This window comes from Mya arenaria, chromosome 12 (genome assembly GCF_026914265.1).
Source record: "Mya arenaria isolate MELC-2E11 chromosome 12, ASM2691426v1".
NCBI classification, from domain to species: domain Eukaryota; kingdom Metazoa; phylum Mollusca; class Bivalvia; order Myida; family Myidae; genus Mya; species Mya arenaria.
Window position 1 is genome coordinate 49702850 of NC_069133.1, and position 10400 is coordinate 49713249.

The 10400-nt window shown below is 35.4% G+C and overlaps 1 protein-coding gene across 1 annotated transcript; it reads right to left on the reverse strand.

The window, feature by feature from the left end:
• Positions 1 to 616: 616 nt before the first annotated feature.
• Positions 617 to 5684, reverse strand: LOC128210754 (monocarboxylate transporter 9-like). The gene is made up of 6 exons (XM_052915107.1): positions 5561 to 5684; positions 4639 to 4782; positions 4105 to 4320; positions 3523 to 3891; positions 2959 to 3009; positions 617 to 759 (listed from the first exon to the last, which is right to left on the reverse strand). Exons 1-6 carry the CDS (start codon positions 5682 to 5684, stop codon positions 617 to 619), a joined length of 1047 nt encoding a protein of 348 aa, XP_052771067.1.
• Between the last annotated feature and the right edge of the window lie 4716 nt (positions 5685 to 10400).

The window sequence follows — 10400 nt, forward strand, 5'->3', positions numbered from 1 at the left end:
ATCAGTACTATCAGACGTCTGGAACGTCACATCCGTATGCGCATCGGTTATGTCTTAAACCAACGATGTCATACATCCAACGCATGTCGCCGGAACGTTCCCTTACGGTGACGAACCTTCAAATAACACCGCAGACGGCATTTGAAATGGAACGCCCTCAAACTAAAGGATCACCGCGTCTCGTAGTTATCAATACGTCAATTAGAAGAGCCTTTCCAGAACGCGTGGCTCAACGTAAACATGTGCCGACGTTTCCGAAATTGGCGACAGATCCGCCCAATAGACACACAAACGTTTCGCGTCTTACTACCTCATCTGTCAATACCGTAAATCTCAGACGAAGCAGTGCACAATCGTTTAGACGCGAGGCTTCATCAGCTAATCGATTAAGTGCGCGCATGAATCAAGCCGAGCGTGAACATTCATCACGATTGGATCAAAATAACGATCAAGGTCAAAGTCAAGGTCACCAGAGAACTTTTCTAACTCAGAGACAAAGCAACACGTTCGCCGCATATGCAAAATACAATGAGATAGTTAATTCGACTAAATTGAAAGAAAAGACAACTGAGAGTCCCATCACTTCAAACAATAATGACCTGAGTGCCTTGACCCCTCAGCGGTTGTTAAGGGCAACCACGGATATGGTCTTGTCAAATGAAAAACACGTATGGATATCTGATTGGATAGCTAGTACGTCAGCGGCTATGAACACGGATGACTCGAAAAACGGAGAGTCGAAAGTGAATAAAGCTCTTTCTGTGATACATGAACACTAATGAAAAACTCTGTACATAAATTGATTAACATATCGATGTGATAAGGGACAGTTCCTGCTGGTTATTTCACCGACTGCTAGGCGCTCTTTTGTGTAAACAAAATCAACCATTGATCATGCGTAATCTATGACATTGGATACTTGCTCAAGTAATTTGTAATATTAATTTATGTTATTCAAACAGTCTATACAACTTTTGCAGAAAAATACCGCACATCTGTCATATGTCTATGTTTGTAAAGATCAACACATTCACCTCTTTAGTTTCTATGTTTTAATTGTTTATCAAACTGATCTTACATTCCTTCGGAAATCCTCGGCCATTTCCCATTGAAAACAAAATCGGATGTATGCCGGTATGTCAGTAAAAGAAGTTCGTAAAAAATACATAATGATATAAGTTAATAGTAGTGTTTTAATGTGTTTCTTAAGTCATCAAGTTTAACTGCTTCATTGAAATTACTACGCGATCTACTTACAGCGTAGTTAATTGTAAAGATTTCTGACATTGTAAACCGTCAATATAATTCCGAGGTTGTTTTCGATAGAAAATGGCGTAGGCGTTCCGAATAAGGTAAATAGATAATGAAGTATGACGTCACGGCCAATGAAGGGAATCGACGTGTTAACGTAAGCTAACACACGAAACACTGTGGACGAAATGTTTTACAATTTGTGACTTAGTATACGTCTTATTTAAAAAGACACCGATGCCTTCGTAAAACTGTTGTTATATCAACAAGAATTATTAAACATAAAGTCTACAACACTAATTGATTCCGAATACTTATTTTATTGGCACTACCTTTAACTGATATCTATAGGTAATCGATCGTAACAGTATAATTTAAATATTAGGAATTTTAATTATGCAGGTTAACGTTATGACTCAACAGTTGGGAATCTTAATCATGTATCCAATTATACACCACACTGGCGATCAAATTAAACTTAGATATACAAAATACACATGAAAACACAACATTTAGTTTCAAATATTATTCAAAATTTTACGAGCTACTTCTTCTGATGTCCCGGCATACATCCGTGGTTGTTTTCGACGGAAAATTACCGAGGAGTTCCGAATGCTACTTACCTGAGTTTCATTGAAAAACCATTTTTTGGTTAATAGCTTAAGTATTAAAAATCACACTTATTCCAGCGATCGCTGTTGGTCCCTTGGACTAAATTCGTAATACATGGACAATAACTAAAACTGTCGGCTGTACAGTGCAGAACTGTACATCGGGTGTTTTATCCATCCATCATAATGCCCATTTAAACTTCCATAGCGTCTGTGTTTTTAGCATTATGAGGACAACCATCATTTTATGAACAGAATGTATTCAACACCTGAAATGAATGGCATACTTTTTCAACTGCGTCCACTTATCATTGATATTTAAAATCATAAATAAATAGAAAACCATATTTTAATAGTCAATATCATATGCGGTATTGGGAATACTTCTGGTACACAAGGGTAATATTCCGCATGGTTAGTCATGCTCTTCAAAGATACGGGGTTTCATTTTCTGTATTCTCATCCATCAAACCGCTTTGGTGAGTCGGATTCGGAACATGTGGAAATTTCTTGATCGGAAGACACACCAGAATAATTCCAAATACTGAACTGATAAGTAAACTGGCTCCTTTGTATGAAAAACAAAACAAAACATTTCTTTAAGTAAACATCTGCATATTATTTAAACAAAAATATAGGCAGATCTGATATTTTTTAACTTAAAAATACTTCTTATTGAAAGACAATAGCTCCATTATCAGGAAAAATATAGTAAAAAGGATTAGAAATGAAGAAGAAGAAGAAGAAGAAGAAGAAGAAGAAGAAGAAGAAGAAGAAGAAGAAGAAGAAGAAGAAGAAGGAGAATATAATGATGATGATGATTAGAAGGACGAGGACGAGGAAGAAGAAGAAGAAGAAGAAGAAGAAGAAGAAGAAGAAGAAGAAGAAGAAGAAGAAGAAGAAAAAGAAGAAGTGCGTGAGATAAGTCGACTTGACCAATGATCAAACATGTTAGTGCAATACAATGCACATTTTCATTTTGGATGGACATATACGAAACGATTTCACATGCTACATATTATACATAATTGTCATAACTTATTTATGAAACAAAATGTTTTGAAGTATCTATGTAATCTGATGAACATGAACATACCTGCAATAAACATACTGTGGGTATAAGTCAACCCGCTGTCGAGAACAATTCCTGAAACATTTGTCAATGTGTTATATGAAAATTATTAAACTTTCTTCTTTAACTGAAAGAAAATCAGAAATTGCAAGTAGATGTGTTTTCATTAAAAGCTTTCTGGTGATTTTTAGAGTTTAATCAGAAAATGAATATTAAATCTTCCTGTTTAAAACTGTACAGTGAATTAACAATTTGACATTTTTCACTGTTTTTCCCGCACTCCCTTCCAAATGGTCAATAGTAAAACTGTTTTGGTGATCACTCGTTAGACTTTCTTACACTGGTACAAACCATTATTCTTTGTTTAATAATGTTAATAAAGTGTTTGAGGTTTAACCGTAGCATTTCATCCCAAACAAATTAACCTCTTTACGTGAAATAATAAAAGAACAATATTATGAAATCAAAATATACAATGAGCTAGTCCATTCCGCCATATCTTTAAATGACTTAGAAATTCGGATAAAGAAATGCTCAATGAGGTTTAATTACTATAATATAAGCTAGTTATTATTTTTCAATGCTTACCTCCTACAATTGGACCTAAAACAGAGCCTAATCCATTGCCGAAGTGTACAACGCCCAAAGCTGCCGAGATAAAGTGGGTACTGACAAATCTTCTATTGATAGCAACCACAACCACGTGACAGCACCCGTATAACATTCCAACCAGAGTTCCATACACCACATGCCCGCTGTAGACGTTGGCCATAAGCGGATAAAGACATGTGGCAATACCCAGAAGGCATATTGTCACACTGTATATGTATACTTCATTGACGGCCGAAAAATTTGCTAACACCCCTGTCAGTAATCTACTCGGTATACTGACTATTCCTGTCAAAGACACTATAAATGTAGACTGCATTGCTGTAAAGCCGCTATGTTGAATGTATGCTGGCATATACATGTAAATTGTAGCAATTCCCAATCCATACATAAAGTAAGAAACGAAGCACAGCATTGTTCCATTATTAAAAAGAGATTCCCAGTAGTTTTTAAGCAGACCTCTCATATTCGAACCATTTTCGTTATCATTAACTCCTTTCACACCAAGTTTTCGTCCTATCTTAGCATGTTCTTCAGCCTTATTCGGCTTGCAAACCATACCACATGTAACAATGTTCGCAGAAATCCCCGCCATAATAATGAACATTCCCGCGATGCCGTAGTGATCACGTGACACTTGTAATAGAAAGGAGCAGGCAAGAGTTCCGAATCCGACACCGACAAGAATTACTCCTTGAGCAAGATTAGTGCTCTTCTCTTTGAAGTGGAAAGCAATGGTCACATATGACGCTGACATAGCAAGTGTTAGTCCAAGGCCTGAAATTATAAAGGGCATAGAAAAACCTCATTTAATTATGAATGGTTATAATTCATAGGTTTGTTTTAGATTTTGATAAAAAAATAACCGATTTGTAATTATGATGTGTATAATATCCAAGAAGCTAAGCTATATACAAAATAATACTGATTTGTTTTATGTTCAATAGCATTTGATTCAGCTTTCTCTTTCTACCTCTGTACAAGCGGCATGTTCTTGTCTCATTATTAGCAAAAATGTCATGTCGTTTAGTCTGAAACATGAACAATACAACTGATTGCAAAAACGTTAATGGAACCCATATAAACATGTCTTACCACAAATAATGCCATAGGTAACTATGGCGACGTAGATGTTGTCTGCGAATGCCGTGGCCAAGTTCCCAGCAGTAAGCAGAAAACCGGAAGTCACCATTGCTGTTCGGCAGTCAAAGCGGTCAATAACGACACTCGACAATGGTGCTGTCGAAATTTGAAATCATTTTTTATTAAATACTTTAGTAAAGAATGTGTAAATGTGTTCATGGCAATTCATGGTTTATGCAAAATGTATTATGCTTGATGAGCCAATATGCTTATAAGCTAACAAGTGTAATTGTGTACCAAATGGTGGTACGTATTATTCGCTCAATCGTTAATGATATTATCTGCATATACTAAGATGTTCTAAGATAAAACCTTTGATCGAACTTTAATGTCCAATGAGACAAATTCCAGTTTATGTATACCACGTGACAAATTGCGGCATAAATGCTACGATGGAAGGCAATATTTTGCTTCGAATAAAGGATTTGAACAAAGATAACTTCGTTATTTATTTACCATTTTGAATGAAATATAGCGCAGTCTACGCCGCTTACAGTGCCCGCATTCTATTTTTTACCAAAGTTCGATTGAGAATTTAGTTTCTTAAAACACTTCGACAAACCTTTTCACATTACGGCCGTCTGACCGAGCACTGTCAAAACATTATTTTGGAAACAGGTGAGTCGAATTTTTTGATAAAACTAAGCACCTTATCAAACTCCGGTAATAAAACGCAGGCGGGAAAGACTGCCCTTTGTTTCAATTAAATATGTGTAGTAAAGGAAACGTTATCTTTGTTTTAAGTCTTCATTTAAAGCAAAATGTTGCCTTCCTACGTAGTATATATGACGCAATTTATCACGTGTTATACAAACACTGAATTCTGTGTCATCTATTTTTCATAACCAGAAACAGTAATAAAAACATCTCATACCTCCAAGCATGAACAATGCGGAATGAAGCGCACCTGCCCATGACGTCAGAGCCGCTACCTCGTGATACCTCTCGAGAAGTACGGCGTGCACGAGACCTACACAGTTTACCAGTCCGCCAAACATTACGTTTGCTAGAAACGTGGCTATTAATACATCAACTGGTAAATCCATTGATATTTTAATGTTATCAGTTACAGTACAGAAGCTCTCATTTCGTTCTAACGTAAAGTATCCTTCGATATAAGAAACTTTTAAAGCACTCCGGGTAAAAATGTAAAAATGCCCACATGTGTTGCAAAGTTTATGCCACATCACGATAATAGTTGTATTTTAATGCACTATATCATGTATATTGAGCATCGCGTTCACGTGAAAATAACCCACTGACTTACTTTTGCCAAACTGCTTACAGAGACAGTAACTACATAACCCACTTATTTGTTATGATAGTTGAGTCTTACTGATGTATTAGGCAAACAGGTTTTACGATGCGCTCAGTTAACATTGATAGCGAAATTTATAAAGGCCCCATTTCAAGATCGCGGTTTTCAAATTATTTGATAAAATATGGTGATTTAATTTACCTGTTAATGATGAGATGGTTTGCATACAAACATAATAAACACAATCTTCCTCGAGTGTATTAAACATCACATGTAAGTCCTAATGCAGCTTTTACCATTGATGGAAGTTTAGTTCAAGTGTTGTTGTGAAATTGAGACCTGAATAACAAACAATACAATAGGGTTATTAGTACTGCGTTTTGATCCGGGAGGTTGTATTTGACTCGAGTGGATTTTTGCAGATTCGGATGTCACGAAGCGCAAGCCGGATAAAAATCAAAATCTGCAAAAAATCCACGAGAGTCAAATACGACATTCCGGATCAAAATGTAGAACGAATATCCCTTTTATCATACACATTGCTTGTTAGATCACTTAAAAGCCACATGTTTTCATAATAAATGTCATATTAACGACGCACTATTTTGTTTTATGACGTCATTTTAACATCGCGCAACGATACTTGTTATGACGTGACTTCACAGGGGTGGAATACGGCCGTATTGCACTGGAGTGGAATACGGACTACCGTATTTTGCGATATGTATTGCGTGTGGATTTATGATGGGTGTATAATAAAAACAATGTCTGCTTCGGAGTATGTACTTGTACATAAACCAATGTAAGCGTAATTCTGAATAGCAGTCAAAATAAATTCAGCTTAATCCAGAACGTCAACAAAATTAAAGCCATGCCTGAATAAACTGTGTGAATACCTGTTTAAACCAACGGATAAATCCAAAAGGAATACCTTTGTGAAACAATGTAAACTTAATCCTTTACATCAGTACAGAGAAATGTAAGGTTAATTCTGAATAACAGCAGAAAGCAATGTTAGCTTCATTATGCATATCGATAGATAGCAATGTCAGGTTAATTCTGAATAACAGCAGAGAGCAATGTTAGCTTCATTATGCATATCAATAGATAGCAATGTCAGGTTAATTCTGAATAACAACAGAGAGCAGTGTTAGCTTCATAATGCATATCAATAGATAGCAATGTCAGGTTAATTCTGAATATCAATACAAAACAATGTAGGCTTATTCCTGAGAGTCAGTGCAGAGTAATTTCTACCTATCCTTTAATACAGCTTAGTTCACCCCTTCCTGTGGTTGTCGTCCAATGAGCACGTTATGAGTTTAGAAATATTGGCTGAATTATTCGTTTATATTTACTTTGTGCAAATCATCTATTTAGTTTATTCATGAAGTAAATCTAGTAAGATTCATTTATTCCAGCTATCTCTAAATACCCTCTGACTAAATACGTAATGTATGGACTATAACTTACACTCTCGGCCGCACAGCGCAGAGCTGAAGATTAAACGGGAAAGCTAGTCACGTCTCACTCAGTGATTAATTCATCTGATAGAATGCCCATTCAAACCTTCCATTCTTTATTTTTATTAAGCATTATTGGGTTGAGGATGTGGTTTGTATAGAGATCATTTCACAAACATAATGTATTCAACGTTGGAGATGAATGAAATTCATTTCAACTGCGTCCAATTTCTCGTAAGGAAACATGTATTATTTTTATTCTCCAATCCTCCTACAATTGGACCTAGAACGCTGCCTAAGCCATTGTCATAGTGTACAACGCCCAATGCTGCCGATATATAGTTGGTACTTGGAAACAAAGGTTGGAAACAAAGCAAAGCATGGTGCCACCGTTGAATCCAAGTAGTTTTAGGACGTATATCATTTTGGAACCATTTTCGCTAACATTAATACCGTTCAAACCAAGTCTTCGTCCGATCGTAGCATTCGGTTTACAACCCAATCCACATGAAACAATATTCGCAGAAATTCCTTCCATAATAATAACTATTCCCGTCATGCCGTAGTGATCACGTTAGACTTGTAATAGAAAGAAGATTGTCAGAATTCCGAATCCGAAACCAACTAAAGTGACTCCTTGAGCAAGATAAGTGCTCTTCTCTTTGAAGTGGAAAGCAATGGTCACATATGACGGTGACATAGCCAGTGTTAATCCAAGGCCTGAAATGATATAGGGTATATTAAAATCGTAGTTGAAGCATTAATGATAATAATTTATACATTTTGTTTTGAACATTATTCTTATGTATTATATTGACTATTCTTTGCTTGAACCGCACACGCACACGCACACGCACACACACACACACACACACACACATATATATATATATATATATATATATATATATATATATATATATATATATATATATATATATATATATATATATATATATATACTTCCGGTACGTTTATTATTTTTTTTTATTCTATTGATTTTCCATTTATGTCATTTTATATCAATTGCTTAACAGAACAAGATTCTTATATTGGCCATTCAATGCTTGATAACTGATAAGTTAACATAATTATATTGAATATATATATTCAAGAAGAAAACATATAGTTTTTTTCAGTTGATTTGTCCTTGCAACCCTTCGTCAATACAACGAACACGAGCTAGACCTCCGGTAACTTTAACTTTGTTGGGGCATAATGTATCATTCTTTGCTGAATCGTTGATGAAATCTGCAAATACTCTATCACCTAAATAATATCTGAAATCATACTTCAGTGTTTAATGCAACACAATCTATTGATCTATTTGTTTTACCAAATATAGTTAAAAGCGGTTCATACCTTCAAGCATGAACTATTCCCAATGTAGCGCACCTGCCCATGACATCAGTGCCTAAACAGTGGTATTAATACAATAAATGGTAAATCCATTATCATTGTTTAAGTTTTATAATATTAGCTTTCTTTTATTTTCTTCTATGAATCCATTTCTGACTGATCATTAAAACTTCTGTTAAAACGAAAACAGTTTACTGATAATCAAATTGGTGACCATATTCATCCGTAAAGTAAATCGATTTTGTATGGAAATGTAAATGCGTTTATGTTGGTTATAATACGTGTACTGTCGTGTGTATGTATTTATACGCTCACATGTCCTTTTACATTGACAGAACTATTGGCTTGTTCCAAGGGGAAATAACTCCACGATTTTGTTTCCTTTGTGCAGACAGCGCAGATACTTGTATTTTGTCAGAGATTAGAGATGACTTGCATTTATCCGTTTATCGAGTATAAACATTTGGCGGTCGATGTGGAAAACACTTTACTTAGGCAATTCGTACAGCTGTTGCAACTACCAAATCGATATCTCATTCGGTTTTGCGCAGTCAAGCCTTTTTGTTATCTCCAAGGCGACTGTTACCCTGGCAGGCAATGAATTGCGATCTATGAATTCACTTATGAGATAATTAAATTAAACCATTCGATTCTTTCGTCTAACTAAAATCAGAAGAAGAGTGTTCTGTAAAACTGCAATATTGGCACTGCATTTATTCATAAGGTTAACAGGCTAAAGTTATAACTATGTTCAAAAGAAATGTTGTGTCAGTTTTGTTGTGCTTTGTTACAAGTATTCGACTGTTTTATCGGTTTGAGGAAAAGGCATTTAGTAAACATTTGCTAAGATCCAACAGAAGCTGAAATTAAAATCTGTTTAGAGTATCACTACTGTGTCACAGTCTAAACGTACTCTGTCAACGTGAGATCTTTTTCGGTTAATTTATACCATTTGTTCATTGTTAACTTATTAGCGCAATCAAAACATCTCATTCATCTTCGATCACAAACATAAAGAAAATTGATATTCTGAATAGATAATGAATGCCAATAACAAGGAAAACACACTGTATATCAGACAAGTTCCAGGTAGCAAATACATTAAATGATTTTGATATTTCGAAATCATATACCATTTATGTTTGATAACAGATGATCATTCCAAAATGCAATTCGACTAAATTGAAAGAAAAGACAACTGAGAGTCCCATCACTTCAAACAATAATGACCTGAGTGCCTTGACCCCTCAGCGGTTGTTAAGGGCAACCACGGATATGGTCTTTTCAAATGAAAAACACGTATGGATATCTGATTGGATAGCTAGTACGTCAGCGGCTATGAACACGGATGACTCGAAAAACGGAGAGTCGAAAGTGAATAAAGCTCTTTCTGTGATACATGAACACTAATGAAAAACTCTGTACATAAATTGATTAACATATCGATGTGATAAGGGACAGTTCCTGCTGGTTATTTCACCGACTGCTAGGCGCTCTTTTGTGTAAACAAAATCAACCATTGATCATGCGTAATCTATGACATTGGATACTTGCTCAAGTAATTTGTAATATTAATTTATGTTATTCAAACAGTCTATACAACTTTTGCAGAAAAATACCGCACATCTGTCATA